General features: G+C 51.0%; 1 protein-coding gene across 2 annotated transcripts in view; it reads left to right on the forward strand.

Moving 5' to 3' along the window:
• Positions 1–15,070, forward strand: part of COLQ (collagen like tail subunit of asymmetric acetylcholinesterase) — a 53,090-nt gene extending 38,020 nt beyond the window's left edge. For both annotated transcript variants that reach the window (XM_054594993.1, XM_054594992.1), the window contains exons 12-17: positions 2,023–2,128; positions 8,012–8,151; positions 9,254–9,373; positions 9,817–9,937; positions 11,557–11,659; positions 13,565–15,070. In XM_054594993.1, coding sequence (XP_054450968.1) covers positions 2,023–2,128; positions 8,012–8,151; positions 9,254–9,373; positions 9,817–9,937; positions 11,557–11,659; positions 13,565–13,634 — 660 coding nt within the window. In that variant the 3' untranslated portion in view covers positions 13,635–15,070. The remainder of the gene's footprint in view (positions 1–2,022; positions 2,129–8,011; positions 8,152–9,253; positions 9,374–9,816; positions 9,938–11,556; positions 11,660–13,564) is intronic.
• Positions 15,071–18,982: the final 3,912 nt, after the last annotated feature.

Here is an 18,982-nt window from a genome sequence, read left to right on the forward strand (position 1 = left end):
TGTAAGTCTATCCAAATTCTAGAATCAGAAATCTAGAAGGGACTTCAGGAGGTTAGAATTTCAGAGCCAGAGGATTTTAGTGACCACCCAACTAAATTCCCTTTGTGTAGTCGAGAAGACTGAGGGCCAGAGAAATGGAGTGGCCTGACTAGGACTGCCAAGCTAAGCCACCTCCCATGCCAGAGTTAGAATTCAGAGTGCTGAGACCAGCTTTTCCCCACATCTTCTCTCGTTACCTTCATGCTTCCGGACGTGCCTTCAGGTAGGCCCAAGAAAACAGCTCTTGACCTCACTGTACAAATCTGCAGTTAAGGAAACAGAACAACTTTTGGCAGGGATCACCACACTTTGTGGCAATGAAGAAATAAAGAAAGCTTTTCCTGGAAAGCACTGCTCCATGAGTCCTGCTCATAGAGACATGGCTTGTTCTGAGAAGATGACCGATAAGCAGACTCTTCCATCACTGCTAGTGTCAGAATCAGGAGCGTTTCCAGCACCTTCAAGCTGGGGCACTTCCTGTGCTCATAGCCAGCTGACATGGCTATTAGAAAAACAAGCCTTAACTGTTGCTATATTAAGACAGTGTGACTTCCTTTGCCATTCTGGGACCCATCTTGGTGACCTCATGGAATGCTTCACCTTGGGCTAAGGCTTAAGACTCCCTCCATCGGGATGGAATTAGAAACAAACTCTAAGCCCCGAGTCCTACATTAAGAGTTTAAAAACTCCTTGGACATTGCTGAGAGAGCCCCAGGGCCATGGTGACGAGGAGGTAAGTTACGTGTCACCTTGGTGGTTGGAAAGGAGTGCTTGGCATGCTTGTTTCCCAGACTTGGGGAAGATTACATTTCATCAGATGGCAAGCCGGCCAAGGCACAAATGTAGAAAGAGGACCCAGGCCAAAAATGTCGGGCGTCAATCACTGTCCTGGTAAAGCCTGGGGCAAAGGCGGACAATGAGCGAACTGTGGGGAGAGAACCCACAGGCCTTGGTTTCTGAGTCATTCCTAAGGGCAGCCCTGAGGGGGATTCTTTGCTCTTGGCCCTCCCAGAGCCGACAGCAGAGGGGACACCAGCCCAAGCGGAATGACTGCTACTGCAAGTGGGCCTCCCTTAAGAAATCAGGACTTTCCTAAGAGTGTGAGAAAGATGAAACCAAGCCAGTCGCTGTGATAACCAGCGTGCCCCACATAGCCCTTGGTTCTGTGCCAACCCCCTTTTCACCTCTGAGATCTTTGTTAGCATCCCAATAAACCATGCAGGTGTACACAGATATTTACTGGCCCCATTTTACAGACAAGAAAATGAGGCACCATGCAATGACATGAGTTACCCGGGGTCTTGTGGCCAAGGTGGAAACTCAAATCTTTGAGTGGCACGATTTACTTACAGCTGAACAAAACTACTTGGCCTTTGTGTTTTCAGCTTCTTTCTCTTCCTTCATTTGATCTGGGGAAGGGAGGTGAACAAGACAGATTCGGGCCTGTAGGGAGCTTATGTCACATGGGGGGACATTGATGAAATGACCACAAAAATAATTGTATAGTTATGATCTGGGATACATGTTATGGGTCTTTATCCTGAGGTCAGTAGGTAGCCATTGGGCAGAGGCAGCTCTTGTGATAAAATAGAAATGGTTTTGGGGAGCAGGCAGAATGCCTGAGTGCTAGGCTCAACATTGCTGCCTTGATGCTAGGTGACTTGCATTAATTCCTGCTCTTTTCTAAGCTTCTATTTCCTCATCTGCCCAGTGAGGGGAGTTGGTTGGATTGTCTTCTCAGCTGTCATGAGCCATATCATTAGGACAGAGCAAAAAATAATGTCTGCAAACTTGCAGCCATCACCATCTCAGATGACAGTGATCCTGAGTTCTTTTGGAGCTTGGTGGCCAAGACTTCTGGGGCTACATCCTGTCTTGGGCTCTTGCTCCAAAGTGCAAGTTGGTCCCTGATTTAGAGATAAATTGGGAAGGAAGTTGGTCATGCCATGCTCTCATAACAGGCTCTGCCTTTCTCTCTGTCAGGGGCAGAAGGGAGAGAGTGGAGTCATGGGCCCACCAGGCAAGCCTGGGCCTTCTGGTCAACCAGGTCGTCTGGGTCCCCCAGGCCCCCCAGGACCCCCTTCTGCAGGTAAGAGCTACACTGCTTCACTTGACCTACAGTGTCACACTCCTGGTCAGCCTTCCCAGAGAGAGCATGAGGAGATGTCGGCAGAGATCTGTTTTGAATTAGAAACTGCTAGAAGAACTTCAACATATTTATAATTTCTCCACAATTTGGCGTATTCAACTTTTAAACAAGAAAGATAAACATTGTTCTGACTTTGTCTTTACCATTTTGGAGAACAAATAGAGGAGAGGAAAAAGATTATTTTGGTGATGTCTGTATGTTAAGTGAATAACAGGCACATATTTCATCAACTAACACCTTTTTCTAGAAAACCATTTCATGGCTCTAAGCAATTCTCTTAAGCCTAGAAGTAAAGATAACATTGCAAGTTTTTTTGCTTTACACAGTGTTAGGAAAGAGTCCTTATAGATTTGTACTGACTATAGAAAGAGACAGTAAAAAGAAATCAAAGCCTTTTAAAGGGCACAGGTACACTGCTACCTTGTTTACTTTACTTAATATGATGAATTAGACTTTTGATTTAATTTGTTCTCTGTCAACTCAAAGTAAGGCCTTTCATAGCACACTGTCTGTATAAACACAGCATTTCTAGGTCCAAGAAGACTGTTTACTGATTGTGCAAGATTCTTTGTCCTCAGTTATATGAAAGGAATCAAAACAATTTTAATTCCAATTTTTTTCTTGAGAAAATGAAGACCAAATGCCACATTGCATACCCCTTCCTTCCCCCTGTAGTTATGGCAATATATTTGCAACCATGTCAGGGGATGATTGTGAACCATCATATCATGTTAGATCCTTTAAAACAAATTAAAACTGGCTCAGACTCCAATCTGCCAGAATGCCAGGAAAATTCAGTTTTAGGCATTACGGGGGTTTTCTCCACTTCTTCAACTGCCACAAAAGACTTGGCCAAAGATCTTGGGAATTATGGCAGAAAAACAGCATAAGAGGTCCCTCCAGCCTTTTATCTGCCCTATTACCCCTGAAATGCATCCATGTGGTCCGCAGGTACCTGGTGACTACCATCCTCCGGTATTAGAACATTTCCAAGGCTGGGAATCCTGGTCCAGGTGGTTCAACTTGCCAAGGAGTGCCCCACAGTCATTTTTCTTAGACCTTATCCCTTCTCCAGGATACCAGGGGGGTCCTCATTCTCTCCAGGACTGGGGCGGATGCCTCTTCTTCCAGTCTCTAGTCCCCTCTCTTATTACTCTTCATACACCACCACTCCTCTTAGGAGCTTTTCTCTTCTGAGAACAGAAGGCAGAAGTTTTCAAATAGTGCCTGTTTTTAGCAAGGACAAAAAAGGACCCACTCTTGCTATCAGCTTGAAATACTGGGAGAACAAGCATCGATCACCATATTTTGCTGTGTATCGTGTGCACTTTTTTGCCCAAATTTTTGAGGGGAAAATAAGGATGTGCATTATTCATGGAGATAATGATTACATACCATGGGTATGATAATGGGTATAATATTCCCATGTATAATGCACACAAAGACATGGGTGCACATTATACATGGCAAAATATGCTACCTGCCAATCAGTCATCTTGTCACACCTATTTCTATTTTGTTAAGGGACCTTGAGTTGAGATGCAGCCTAGGCCATGTGTCCTGCCCCATACTCTGTTTCCCTGAGTTGACTAAGATAATCCGATGGGGGTCCTTCCATCTTGTCTTCCTTCTTTTGCATAGTGCTCACTGGAGTCCCACGACTATAAGCTGCCAGGGACTGAGAGCACGGCCTGAAGCCTGGGTTTTGCCTTTGGAAGGGACCCTCTTGGTCCTTGGGCATTTAGGTGCTCACAAGGGAATGTGGTGGGGGGTGGTATGGATCCATGAGGAGGTCTTTAGCAAGCTCAGACTTCAATGTATGCATCTGTCCATAAAGGCCAGCCCTCATCTGAGTTGAGTTCCAGTTTCCTCCTTGGGCCTGGGGTGGGGTGAGAAGGGCAGGGCCCGGAGGCCAGAAGCAGCTCGCTTGGACCCCCTGGGACAAAGAGGCTGCTTTGTCCTGTCAGCCCCATCCCTTTAGCAGGGCCAGTGTAGCCTTGCTTTCTCTCCTTGGTCTCCCAGCTCCGTCTCACGCAGCTGAGTGTGCTCACGTCCCCTTCCCCTCCACCACGCCATTCTCGGCCAGATCCCAGCCTTGCTGCCTTCTGTCCTCCAGCAGGTGCCCTGCTCTCTGCAGAGCTGGGCATATTGCTACAGTCTGTCTGGGCCCACAGGCCTAAAGTGGCATTCCTGTCATCTTCCGGTTCACCCAAGAAAATCCTCTCCTTCCTTGGTCCCTAATGAATAGGTCTCCTTCCCCAGGGCCCCCGTTGCACATTGTCTCTCTGCTGTCTCCCCCCCACTTGTAGCTGTTTTCTGCACATGTGTTCATCTCCCCTTTAGATGGCCAGCCCCTGAGGCAGAGTCTGTGGCTGAGCTGGCCTCACATCCCCCAGCACCTGGCAGGTGGGATGGGTGGGGCTGGTCCCCACAGGCACTTGTGGGGCTACGCAGGCTCTCAGTCTGTCCCACCTCAGTATTGCACAGCAGGAAAGCAGGGTGCTGGCCATCTTTGGACTCATGTCCCCTCCCTGTGCCTTCCTTTGAGTCACTTCCTTTCTGGGAGCCTCCCAGAATGACGAGGCTGAAGAAAATGGGGCAATGATCCTACTCTTTGGAAAAGTTTTGGGGGAGGGTTCGAGGGAAAGGGAAGGAGAAGTTTAAAATACACTTTCCCTATGCCCAGGTCCAGCTGGATAATCAGGCCCCAAAAGCGATCCCTAAGAATACATTTGAGAATCTGATAGAAGTCCTAAGCCTACTGTCAGGGGAAAAATAAATGTCTACCCAAGATTCTGCTCATTTCTTCCCAGAGTTCCAGAACCCCTGCCCCCAATCCACCTTGGGGTATCCTCAGGCTCTGCGGACCACTGGCTGAACTCTCCTGGGCTAGTCCAACCCTCCCTTTATAGATAAGAACTTTGAGCCTCAGAGTGAAGGGGCTTCCCCAAGGTCACAGAGCTGACTGGTGGCCACACCTGGTCCAGGATCAGCCTGTGACTCTCGAATCCAAGACTCTGCCCCTCAGCCGTGCAGCCTCTGCAGGGGCAGAGTGGGAGCGTGGGGGGTGTGGAGACGATCCTGCGGTGGTTCCTCTGCCTTCTTCTCCCAGACTCCTCTCTGACCTACCTGCACTGCAGTAGCCCACGGAGACGGGAAGTTCCCTGGGCAAAGGTGGAGAGTTGGCCCCCTGGCTGCAGGGGCGGGGACCAGGCCAGGCCCACTGGACCTGCTCCGAGAGCCCGGAGCGGGGAAGTTCGGGTAGCTGTGCCCTTCCATGCAGCCTGGCAGGAAACAGGCCGGGAAACAAATGCCTCCTAACAGCTGGGAGGGACAGGCATGGAAACTGCAGTGGTGGCAGGAAGCCGGCTCCCTGCCACGTCCTGTCGCCGTATTGGGAGGCTACCTCTGGTTCTGGTGCCCAACGCTGTGGGACAGGGTGAAGCTGGGAGATGTGGAGACAGTGGGAGCTTTTTATTACCCAAGTCACAGAGGAAGACGGGCTGGGGGGCAGGGCAGGGATTAAAGCAAAACGCTTTTAGGATGCAATTGGCAGTACCCACGTTACAAATTTGGCTGAGTCTTCCCTGCACCCACGCCGGGTATAAGTGAATCAGTGTGGTACCTGGGAATTGCCGTCCTCCCCCGAGCACCAGTGTTCTTGGATGTTTGTCTTCTGAATGATACAGTGTTAAGCCAAACATGAATTCCAACTTCAGCCTCAGCATGAAGTCACTGGATAATGGGACCAACTCTGGGGCCCCAGAGCCTGCAGCCAGGCTGCCCAGGGCCGCTCCGCGTCCTTGGTTACAGAGCTCTCCCACCTTGGTCTCCCCAGGAGCCTAATTACTAGGATGTCCCCGGGCTGATGGAATCTCTGTCTCTCTGGGCTCTGCTCCACAAGACCTGCGCTTCTCCCACGGAGTGATAGTCCTATTTCTTGTTAGAATGAACAGCCATGACTTGGGATAAGATGTTGGCAAGCACCCCTCCCCTCATACCAGCAGCATTCTGACCCTGGACATTCCGAGCCTGCTTGTGACGGCTCAGGGTTGGGGTCTTCCCGCTGAGGCCCCCTCCTCCAGCGGCAGCTGCTTCCCTGGTTCCTGGCCAGGCCTCTCCTCTGCAGTCATTTTATTTCTTGCCCTTCTGGGATCTGCAAACTCTGTCTCCAGTTGCTGTCTGCCCTGGGTGATTTATTCTTTGACACCAGTGACTGGTTGGTATTCAGATTCGCCACTCTTTTCCCAGGAGGAGGGGTACCCATTTCATTTTTTAGTTTCTACCTTTTCTTCTCTTTCCTCTCTTCCCATTGATTGGAGCTCTTGCTCCAGCACTTTTCTGCTGACAGAAGTGTGACATTGAGATTTTTCTGAAGATCTTTTCTTTCTAGTTAGTCTGCATTCATTCATTCATTCACTCCTCAGTCAACAGGCATGGACCATGCCCCTACTGTGTGTCAGGCCCTGGTGAATGAAAACAGACATCAGACCTGCCCTTGTGGAACCTACGTTCTATGGGGGAAGATCGGATAAACTCATAATACATAGAATCACAAACAGAGATAAATGCCTTAAAGAAAAGGCATAGAGAACTATGGAATTGTATCTGAGGCGAGCATGACACAGTGTAAAAATTCAAAAAGGCTTCCCCGAAATAACGATGTTTGACCCCAGATCAGGAGTGAGCTAGGAGGCCCGTGGGGAGGGAGGGATGCAGGGTGAATGGGAGAATGATCTGGCGGGGGAATGGCTTGTGCAAAGACCAGTTCCCTAGGCCAGCGATTCTCTACCTTGGTGCACACTGGAATCATCTTGGGAGTTTTTGAAAGTACAGTTGCCTGGGTTCTGTTCTCAGCAGTCGTAATGGTACGGGGTGTACCTGGGCATCAGAGCCTTTAGAAGTCAAGGTGAGAACTATTACCCTGGGAGGTCTCCTGCATTGCAGGGCGTAAATTTCCTGATCATATCTTTTCAGGATACTCTTCTGAGGACCATGGGAGAGTAAATGGGCTGAGCAGTTTTGAACTTCCATTTTCTTCCAAAAGATATAAAAGAAATTGCACACTCAGAGATTCCTTTGTAAAGATCCTATATACAAGAACAACATAAAATGAATTAAAAACATTAAAAGTTATCAGTGAACAGTTTGTTTAGCTGCAGGCAGCCCCCTGTTGATAATGGTCTAAACAGACAAGATTGTTTTTTGCATCCAATAAGGAAGTCAAGAGGTGGACAGTGGCCCACTTTAATTCAGCCTCTAAGAGTCAGGACTCCAGTGCCCATGAGCCCCTGGCTTGTCCCTTACGTTGACTTCTCATCTTATGCTTGTTACTTCATGTTTGCAGTGTGGCTGCTGCAGCACCAGCCATCTTGTCTATATCAAGGCAGGAAGAAGAAGGGGGAAAGCTATGTCTCTGCCCAGCTATGATTCTCTCTTTTCAGGATAAATTTTCCCAGATGCCCAACCCTCCTCCCACCCCATACCTTGCATTGGCCAACACTTTGGCACTTGGTCACCTCCAGATACAAGGGAATCTGGGAAGTAGAATGCCTATCAGTCTATTACCTAAAATATAAAGAGAGAGAAGGGAGAAGAAGGGTTGGGAAAGGTGTTGCCACATCCTGGGTTAAGGGACCCAGAGAAGACGTCACCTCCTTCACATCTTGGATCAAAAGCATCTCATTGAACCTGTCCCCAGGCCTGCCCTGAAATACTGTGCACTTCAACCTTCTTTCTGTTGTGAAGGTTGCGCACATCAACCTGGGCTGATTAGTTTTCTCTTTCTTGGCTCTAGTAATACAGCAGTCTGTTGCTTCCTAGGACAACTTGTAATGGGACCCAAAGGAGAAAGAGGATTTCCCGGGCCGCCAGGAAGATGTCTTTGTGGAACCCCCATGAATGTGAATAACCCTTCATATGAGGAATCCGTGTACGGGCCCCACTCCCCACGAGTTCCTGCGGTAAGCTTCTTCTGGGAGAAATCTGGGGTGTTATTCATCAGGACCTCTCACCTGGTCCTCTTGGTGCATTGTAATAGAACTTATGTTTTATGTATGTATGTATGTATGTATTTAGTAAAACTTACATTGGGTCCACACTTATAAGAAATTGGAAAATAAGGGAAAAATTAAAAGAAAAAAATCAAAATATCCATTTGGTTATGAATCCATTTTGGAATATTTTCTTTGTCTTTTTATTTTTTATTTTTAAAGATTTTATTTATATATTTTAGAAAGAGGGGAAGGGAGGGAGAAAGAGAGGGCGAGAAACATCAGTGTGTGGTTGCCTCTCACATACCCACTACTGGGGACATGTCTTGCAACCCAGGCATGTGCCCTGACTAGGAATCGAACCAGTGACCCTTTGGTTCAGAGGCCGGCACTCAGTCCACTGAGTCACACCAGCCAGGGCTTCTTTGTCTTTTTAAACAAAAAATTATAGAAAATTTCAAATAAATATAATGGCAAAATAAATAACATAGTGAACCTCCATGTACCCTTTACCCAAATTCAATAATTATCAATTCATGGCCAGTCTTCTTTTCTCTTTATGCCTATTCACTACTGCCCACCCTCCACTGGATTATTTTAAAGTAAGGCCTGGACATCGGTTCATGATAAATGGCCTTTGAATTGATGCATAATCATCCATCTGTCATGAAGTTGTGCTGTGATTTATTGAACCAGTGCCCTGTTATTGGATATTTATAGGGTGTGCCCAGGCTGTTCACTAATGTGAACAACACTGTAATGAACATCTTTGAGTGTAAGAATTTGGTTAAGAATCATTTCTAGATGTTGAATTACTTGCTTAAATGACCTCACTTTCTTATTTAAGTCTTGAGCACATTTTTTTACTTCAAATGGTGACATTAGAAATTGGATTGAAAAGATATGGAGATCAAGACTTTCCTCTTCGCTTCAGGAGGAACGCTAGAGTATAACATGCAAACGCCTTCCCGCTGTTAACAAGTGCAAGGATAGCAATTCTGTGTCCTCCAGCTTTTCCCCTGCCACCTGTGGAAGAGTTTTCTCAAAGCCTCACCCCTGTGTTCTCTGGCAGATTTTTGTGGTCAACAACCAGGAGGAGCTTGAGAGGCTGAACACCAAAAATGCCCTTGCCTTCCGCAAAGACCAGAGATCTCTGTATTTCAAGGACAGCCTTGGCTGGCTCCCCATCCAGGTACCACAAGGCCGGCATGCGGGACGTACCCCACCCAGGAGAGGGACTTGACGTTGAAGGTGGGGAAGGCCAACGGTCAGGCCCAGCACAGAGCCTTTTGCAGTCTGTTTACAGGGAAGGGCTGAGCATCCTCGCTCGCTCTGTTCCTGAGCAGCTCTCCGTGCCTCTGCTCCCCAAACAGAATCTTTTTTCTGAGCCATGGTTCCAGATGTTCACAAGTCCCGCACTGCCAGGTCACTGCCTTGACCTGGCCCAGCCTCCCTGCCAACTGCAGAGCTCTGGGTGACAGAAAGGAGTGCCTTCCCCACCCAGGAGGAAGCAGGGGCTGCTCCTCAGCAATGCCTCCCCGGACCCGGAGCCTCTGCCCCAGTGCCAAGGGCCTGCCCTGCCTGCAGCTGCCTGGTGTAATGCCCTTGGTAACTGTGGTGTGTTTCTTTGGCCAGCTGACCCCTTTCTATCCTGTGGACTACACTGTAGACCAGCGTGCCTCCTGTGGGGACGGGGTCCTGCAGCCCGGGGAGGAGTGTGACGACGGGAACAATGATGTGGGTGACGACTGCATCAGTGAGTGGGGCCCAGCCTGCAGCTTGACTCGCCGTCAGGGTGGGGGCCAGGGCAAGCCCTGGACACCAGCCGCGATTGTTCGGGACAGTTCGAACACCAGAGGGGCGAACCTAAGCTGTTGTGAGGGTAGCCTGCCTCACTGAGGCCACGTGCTAACACCTCCATTATCCAGGCATGTCATCAGGGGTTGGGGTCAAGGGTCTTGTCCCCAGAGAAGCCACCAGGTGCTCCTTTTTTTCTTAATCCTACTTCTTGGCCAAATCCAAATTCCAGTCCACATTCTTTGTCAAAGGACAAGGGCGATACAGGCGTGAAAGGCGAAAGGGAGGAAGTCAGGCCTTTGACCCAGGACTCACTTATACCAGACAGAGGCCTAGGCAGCACAGCCCTTTTTATGGAAAGTGGACCAGCAGCGCTGTCCTCAAGGCTCTCGGGTGCTACGGGACCGGACGGGGCCGTTAGCCAGTGTGGCGCCCGAGGGTTTGCTGCGCTGCCTTTTTTTTTTTCCCCTTAAACCAAGCAACACAAGCAGAAGGTGAGGGGGAACGCATGGGCTTTAGGCTCAGAACACAGTCCACACGCAGACCCTGAGAGCCACCAGCTCCCCCTCAGCTCCCCGAGGCTGCTGGGGAGGGAGCGGATGGGCCAGTCACGGCTGCGAGCCTCTGTTTTCTCAACTGAGAAATGAGTGCGTCGGTCCTGACTGCTTAAGTCTTCCGAGGCTCTGTGAGCTCAGGCGTGTGTGAGTGGTCTGGGGGTAGTGAGGGCTTGACATGCCTTCACTGGATTATTTTTAACCCCCTGCTGTGAGGAGCAGGCTCTGCACAGGGCTGGGCACGTGTAGATGCAGTCAGGTGCTGCCTGCAGGAAGCTCAGAGGCTGACGGAGCGGCGAGGACATGCGCTCAGGGGTGGGTGTGCGGCTGAGAAACTGCTCGCTGCCTCTCCGTGTGGCTGGCCTGGGACGGTTCCTGGGATGGTGATCCGCAGGGTGCCCGCCTTGCCCAGAGTCCCTTCTGCCCCTCCTGCAAACACCGTCCCACAGATCGCATAGCAGGGAGGAATTATCGACCTCAAAGCCCTGCAACAATGAGGGTGGGCTCCGTATCCCAAACCCTCCCCTTGTGTGAGAACAGACACCCCACCCAGAGCATCTGGCTCCCCAGAGAAGCAGGGAGCCTTCTGTAACAGACCAGACCCCCCGCGGCTGCCTCTCGTGACCGATGCTCACAGTCTCCTCACCCTCAGCTCACGGGAACCCACAGCGGTCCTGTGAGGCGGAGCTGGTGCCCATGCCCCGGACCTCGGTAAGGACACCGAGGTCCCAAGATGCTCAGGGGCTGCTCTCAGACCCCCGGCTAACGAGGGGTGCGACCGGGCTGGAGCCTGTGTCTCCTTAATTCTCCAGTGTGGGGCTTGGGGTTGGGGGCAGTCCCTGGATAAGTCTGAAGCTTCATGGGGGTCCATTCGAGAGGGTGCATGCTCTGCGTGGATCCTTTAGGCACATTTTACCAGATAGACCCCTAGCAGCAAAGCCCGTTTTAGTGACTGGGGCCCAGCCCAGGCTGGCAAGCCTGTCCCTGCCCTTTCTCAGGGCTGCACTTCCTTGTGTCCTCTCAGGCTGTCACCGGGCATACTGTGGAGATGGTCACCTGCACAAGGGTGTAGAAGACTGTGACGGCTTGGACTTCGGCCAGCTGACGTGCGAGACCTATCTCCCTGGGTAGGGATGGCCTCACATGCTATTGTAACTCCCCTCCTCCTCTTCTTCTTCCTTCCCTCCTCATGTCTCTTCTTTCCTTCACAAAGAATTCTGCGAGCATCTTAGGTTCCCGGTACTTTCTAGACACTGAGGCATGGTAACAATACCATAATATATGGTTCCTGCTCACCTGCAGGAGACAGGCAATAAACCCATAACCACTGTGTGGGAACGGACACAGCCACCAGCTCCGTCCTGGGCCCCTGGGAGCAGCAGTCCCTAAGTTCAGCTGTCGCCGCTGTATGAGCAGATCCCATTCCCAGTGGCCACCGTGACCACATTAGTCTTCGGGGCTGTGGGCCTGGGAGGGAAGCCCAGTGGAAGTATCAGGGTATTTCAAAGACTCTTAGCATCTGTGTAACCTCAATTCTCTGGAACAACCCCTCATCCTTGGGCAGGCCCCGTGGGTACAAGTGAGACCACACCAGCATTAATATCTTATTTTGCTGGCTTGTGGCTCCTTCAAGACAACCCCAGGAACTTGGTATTCCCTCCAAGGAAGAACCCCCCCCCCCCCCCCCCCAATTATTTCTGAGACTCTTCCGTGTGGCTTTACGTTGCTCGGGATAAGTATTCTAGTGTTCTGGCCTCCACGCTGCCCACCTCCTCTTCTGGCCATGGCTCCGTCTCCCAGGCCAGTTGAGGGCCACTGGCCCTGTGAGGCACTGATTCCATCCCCAGGATGTGGCCTCCTAGGGTCCTTTCAAGGTGTAAAACGGTGCCGTGTTCCGCTAAACCTCACAGAACTAGAGCTGTTTAGTCTCCAGGGAAATCATGGAGGCTCTTCCTCCCTCCAGTCCATGCCCTGCTTCTCCCTTGGCTCCAGCGTGGATCACCGCCCCCCGTCCCTCCTAAGTCTCTCCGGAGTCCAGTCTCATCAGCCTTGTTGATTAAGCTTGGTTAAGCTTGGCACCGGGCCCTTGACAGAGCTGGGGACAGACACCAGGCCTATTTCTCTACGGCCCCCTCCCTGTAATCTCTTCAAAGGGGTCTTTTCAATGCCCACCCCACCTCAAACACATATCAACATTCCAGACCATGCTGTGGGAATTACAGACCTGTAGTCACCCCAAGACTGAGCGCTTTAGGCTTGGCCAGGTGGCCACGGCATCTGTGTTTGTGTACTGCCCCCTCCTTAGGTAAGGAGGCACCTGCCAGGAAGTGGGCAGAAGGTCTGAGCTGCTCGATGGCTCCATGGAGACAGCTGAATGCAGACAGTCGCTCATGGAGTGAAGGATCACACAGTGGCCCCTGGAAGCCTCAGGGGCTGCTCGTGAATGTGGGCGGAATGTTCAACACGCTGTTTCAGGGCTATAACTTGGGCTTACAAAGGTATCGGCTGCACTGTCCAGTATGGCAACCTCTGGCCACCTGTGGCTATTTACATTTAAGTTAATTAAAATTAAATTTAAAATCCCATCCTTCAGTTGCACTATACTCATTTCAGGAGCTCAGTAGCCACTGAGGGCCAGTGGCTGCCACACTGGACTGCACAGCAATAGAACATTTGCCTCAGTGCAGCGCGATCTAATGGACGGAGCTGGAAATGTCTGAGGCCTTGAGAGGGGGAGAGTCTCTCAGAGACGCTGCTAATAGGAAGGCTACCCACTCCTTCCTCTCAGATCCCTCAGCTGGGCTCAAGGGAGAAAGCCCCAGAGGCCTGGACTCAACTTCCCCCAAACCCCTCACCTCAAATGAGAATGAGAACAGTCTCTACAGAGCCCTTGGCAGCAGTGGCTCCTGTTCGATGATGTTTGACCAAAAGTCCCTAGAGGTGACCTTTAGAACGTGGCTCGTTCCTGAGGGCTGGTGGGAGCTCTCCTGCCCCTGCCCTGTGTCCACCCTGAACTGTGTCTACCTCCTCAGGTCGTACGGGGACCTGCAGTGCACCCCCTACTGCTACATCGACTCCACACCCTGCCGCTACTTCACCTGAGGACGCCAGGAGGTGGGCTGCGTCGCACGCACCTGCAGCAGCTTCTCCACCTTCACTGAACTGACCTCGCACCTGCCCGGTCCAGTTTCACCACCTTCATTTGACAAAAACAAGAACAAACTCTTGCTGCTAAGACGTGCTTTTAACTCAGTCCGAATGGAAGAACTCAGGACCACTGCATCCTGTCTTAATCCAAAGTACTGGAGAACTCCCCCATGCGCAGCCTGGGGACTGTGACCCATAGCTCCTGTCGGGCCAGCCGCCGACCTTCAGGGCCCATCGCCCTCCAGAGTGCGGCCGCCCCAGGCCCTAGAATGGCTTAGCACTGTTAGACACATGTAGACCTGCAGGCTGTTTGTCCTCATCCCGCCTGGGGCTTCTGGGATGTCTGGGGCACAGGCCTCTCCGCCCTTTGACCTCTGGAAACACGGGCATTCTTGCAGGGCAGCCGGGTCTCTCCAGGCCTGTGAGCCACACAGCTGGGAGGGGGGCCCATTCTCTCAGGGCGGCTCCCAGCTCTGGACCCCCTGAGGGACCCCTCCACTAGCCACAGCACAGTACAGCCTCTGGTGGGCACAGGTTGTCCAGCAAGAGACCTGCTCGTGAAGAAGTACTGAGAAAGCCGCCAAACCCACGCTCTGGGCCGGGTGGCGGGGGAGGCACAGCCAGCGTGCCTGGCCCTGTAGACACCAGTGGAGCCGCGGCTCCCACTTCTCCATGTTTCCCGAAGGGTGGCACTTGTGGTTTTGCCACCCTGGGCTCCAGTGCGACCTCATGGCTCTGCAGTTTGACCTCCTTTCTCACGAATGCCCCTGGTGCCCATTTTTGGTTCAGGAGATTCGTTAGCAGAGGGCGACCCGAGTCCGTGCCCCGGTAGGGCTGAGGAGAACCTGGCCCTGGGTTTCCAGTCCAGGACCCACCATCCTAGACAGAGACAGTTTCTGTCCTGAGCTCCAGCTCCCGGCTGCCTGCCGACTCCTCTGAGCACCTGTGACCCCCCTGTCACCATAGTGCGTAGCTGGTCCTCATGTCTGTGTGCCTGAGCCCCCTCCCGACATCTACAGGGTCGTTGTCCTGCATGTCTGTGAGCTGCCTTTCATCACCATCTCTCCTGAGTGGGCCTCGTCTTTGTTTTGGGAAGATGTCTCCCCAACAGCAACCTCCAATGGGATTTTCCCGTTTTCCCATTTGTTACCAGAGGCAACGGACACTCTTGGGCTTTTGTACAAAGCTATTTAATGTGGCTATGTCTTGGGGACTTAGCAGGCCATCATGCTGTAGTAGATGGGGTCAGTCCGAGAGCGGCGTCATCAGAGGTGGGCACGTTAGTCAGCCTGGTTTCCTCAGCCTCTACTGCAAGTCCTGGGGTGACGTTGTTCCCATGGAAAGCCACCACCTTCGTACTGGGATCTCCAGTGCGAAGTCCAGAAATAAAGGCAGATTTTCCCCTACTGTGGTTCTGTCTTCCCTGGGGTTTTGGAATAATGGTCCAGCATTGCTGGATGGAATGAGGGGTCTGAATTTAAGTCTTCTTTCTAGGTTCTGCAGAAGGTTCTAGAATTTGGAAGCAGCCCTGATCCCTCAGGGACAAGGGAGGAAACCGACAACCAGAGGTCACAAAGCCCAGTTGGCTAGCCCAGCCCCACCCCCAGCCCTGTATTATGACTACGTGGAGATCCAGCACTGCCTTGGACCTGGCTGAGGGGATCCCTGTTGAGGGGATCCCTGTTCCGGGCATCCCGCCTTGGAGGGCACCAACCTGCTTAATCATCCTACATAATTGGCTTCATTTCTCCAAGTCTCTGTTTTCTAATTAATAGACAGGGTAATAGAACCTTGTTTCAAGGTTGTGTTGAATTTAAGTGATCATAGGGTTAGAATTTCTGACACCTAGAAATTGTTTAGGAAGGGTTGGATTTTTATCTGGGTCATTATTATTTAGTGGCGCAGGCAGAACCAATCGCCTCTCTGGGGACCAGGTGTATTTTTCTTCCCCCTTTGATGCTGGTTACATGAGTTCACTTTTGGCAGCAGTTTGGATCCCAGCTTTCACTGCTAAGCAGTGGGGGAAGGCAGTGGTTCTCAAAGCTCGCTGTACAATGGCCCATCTGGTGAATACCACCCAGGACGAACCTGAAGACCACCGACGTTAGGGTTACTGACTTGCAGTAGGAAGATCCAACACCCGAGGAGCAAAGGGCACTGCCTCAAGCCAAGGAAGATAAGGTGATGGTAGGATTTGAGGACGGGTGGGGTGGAAGTCGGGTGTAAACGAACAGGGTTGGGACAGGCACAAGGCAAAGCAGTCTCTATATAAAGGGGTCACCATCAAGCCTGGGCTGGGAAGTGGACCCAGGTCCTGATTCATTTATAAAAACAAACAAACAAAAACTACAAAGTTAAGGAAAACGTGAAATGTGCCTGAAAACCCTTATCAGAAATCCTGCACTAAGGCTGGAAATCGAAACCGCTTCTGCTTTCAAGTGACTCACGCAGCTCAGGTCTTCCAGGCTAGAGGGGAATGGCCGTTCTTACCCACAGGCTTGCACCCTGCAAAGTTTTGACAGCCCATGATTCTAGTCCCAAAGTCTCGCAGTGATTTCTGTTCAGGTGGCAGGAGCAGCAAAGGGAGGCCGGCGGTGTTGTCGGGAAGAAAGCAGTAGTCATTCAAAGAAAGGAGTGACAGTGACACTTTCGAGCTGCCGCAGTGACCTTGGGAGAAAGATCACTTCCTGTTTGCTTTGCAGCTGGCTTTTCGGTGTCTCTGCGGGCAGTCTGATGAATGGCAGGGCACAGCGCAGACTTGTACTCTCTCAGTCTGCGCTGATTTATCTTTACTCTTTCACTAGCAACAGAGGCACAAGCCTGCACTACGGACCCCAAGGACCCACCTGTGGCTGGGACTCCCTGGGCCGGTCCGTGGGGACGGGGTTAGGCCCCAGGGCCCTTCTCTGCCCACCTGCAAAGCTGTTTGAGTGACAGATTTGTAAGCCAAGTAAGGTCTTTGAAGGAAGCTTGGTAACTAGTACTTAGAAACCAGTGCTTGGGAAAATGGTAGTTGCTGCGCATCTGGGGACAGACACACTGGTCATCCATCACTCTCATAGGGGCAGGGAGGGCAAATCTGGTTCAAACGTTTAAGAATCTCCAAACCTCATCATGATTAACGGTCCAGCCTATGGCCCAGTAACTGTTAATTTGAGTCGTCAGTCCCATCCTGCCCCTAGAGTGGAGTGAACCTATTTAAATGTTGAGTGAAACTCAGATCTTTCATTTGTGAGATAACAAGGAGCTCAAGGACCTTGGCGATTGGCCAAGGACATTGTTCACATGAGCAAAACCCATCATTAGCACTAGAAGATCCAGGGGTGTCTTTATTCCCCCTCACCTTCATGTGCAACCATCTGAGAGGGTTGTAAATCACACAAGGGTAATGGGTTAAAGCCTCCTCACCACACCTCATCCAACCCCCACGAGAAACAGAGGAAAAGAACTCACGTTGCCTTTATCAGGGGTGCTTTCTCTCTGGGGGGTTTAACTGAGTTCATTTCTGCTCCGAGAGTTGACTTTTAGAGTTAGACAAGTCTAAACCACCTTACTAAAGGGACAAACTGGCTATTTCCCCCGCCCTCTGTGCTTTACAGAAATGAAAAGGGGCCCTGTAACACTGCAATTCTGCTCCAGAAACCCTAGCACCTCAAGTGAATTTCATCTGTGGTTATTTGGGCCCCTGTAGTTTCTTCAAGGTCAACAATGAATTTTCTTTGATGTTCCAACCCATGAACCACACTCTACTTCATGCGCTGCCCCAGGTTATGCTCAATCCAACAGCTAGATGGGAAGTTGAACGCAGGCATCGCGGTCAGGGGCCACCACTTGAGGCTCACGGAGGGACTTGTGTCCAGAAGCAGTGGCTCTCAATTCAGGTTCACCAGGACCTGAAGAGCTTGTTAAAACAAATTCTGGGTCTCACCCTAGAGTTTCTGATTCAGCAGGTCTGGGTGGGACCTGAGAATTTAGATTCCTAACAAGGAACCAGGGGATGCTGGGGACACCACGGACCCCATTTTAAGAGCTGCTGCTCCAGGGATATGGCTCACCTGAGAGCAATTTCAGAAGACTAGGCCAAAAACACAGGGAGGAAAGTTGGATACTTTGGGTGGGTGACTTTTTAATATGCTTCCATTAAATGGGTGGGGTCTATGTCCCTTCCTCTGGAATCTAGGTGGGCTTCTGACCGCTTTGATGTGTAGAATACCGTGGAGGTGACGCTGTGTGACTTCCCAGGCTAGGTCATAAAAGGCCATAGAGCTAGCTTCTCAGGACACTCATTCCGGGGGAAGGCAGCCATCATGCCGAGTCTCCTGGGACCAGCATGTTAGAGGCTGCATAAGCCCTTTGGTTGACGGTCCCAAATGAGCCTGCTTCCAGCCATCCCCACCGCGGTGCCAGACATGTGAGTGAGGCCGCTGGACTCTCCAGTGCTGCCCATCTGCCAACTGAGTACTACTCAGTGACCTCAGTTGAAGCCGTAAAGAGCAGAATTGCCCAACAAAGTTCTGTCCTAATTACTAACCAACAGATTCCACGAGATAAAATGGTTGTTGTTTTAAGCTACTAAGTTTCGGGGTAGTTTGTTACTTAGCAATGGATAACCTGAATACAGCTTTAGGTTAGAACAGGGAGGAGGCAATGAATAAAGAGGGAAGTGCCAAGCCTACAGAAGCCACTGGCTTGGGTTTGGTGCCCTCTGCAGGAGCCAGGAATAGGAAGGTCTCACCTCCCACTGGGACTTTTATCTGGTGAGAAAAGCCAGAGCTAGGACGGGTCCCCTTAGTGATTACATGCCCCAGGGTTCTTGATTGCAATAATTTCCCTCATATCCACACTTCCTCGTATCTATACCTTCCCACTGTACTTTGCAATTCCTCTTACTCCTTGATTCTGACCTTGGCCCTGTGACTTGCTTTGGCCAATGGCATGTTAGCAACTGTGAGAGAGGCGATTGTTTCCTCTCCAGCACCCCTGCCTTTGCCATAACAATGTGCTCAGGCTAGGCTGCTAGAGGTTAAGACACACACAGCCAACCTGCCTGAGTTCCCCAGCTGCACTGGCCACAGACACCCTAAATAAGCTGAACCTGTCAACTCTCAGGCACAGGAAAGAGCCCAATCAAGACCAGAACTGTCCGGCCATGCCTAGTCTGAATGGCCAATCCAGCCTTGTGAGCAAATTAAATTCTTATTATTCTATGCCATTGGGTTTGGGGATGGTTTGTTACATGTCACTGTAGTGGCAATAGTTAACTGAGCAGCCAGTGCTTAGGTGATGAATGTACGGCACCATTT

Source organism: Pteronotus mesoamericanus, unplaced genomic scaffold (genome assembly GCF_021234165.1).
Source record: "Pteronotus mesoamericanus isolate MK-2021 breed Mesoamerican mustached bat unplaced genomic scaffold, CSHL_Meso_final scaffold_54, whole genome shotgun sequence".
NCBI lineage: Eukaryota > Metazoa > Chordata > Mammalia > Chiroptera > Mormoopidae > Pteronotus > Pteronotus mesoamericanus.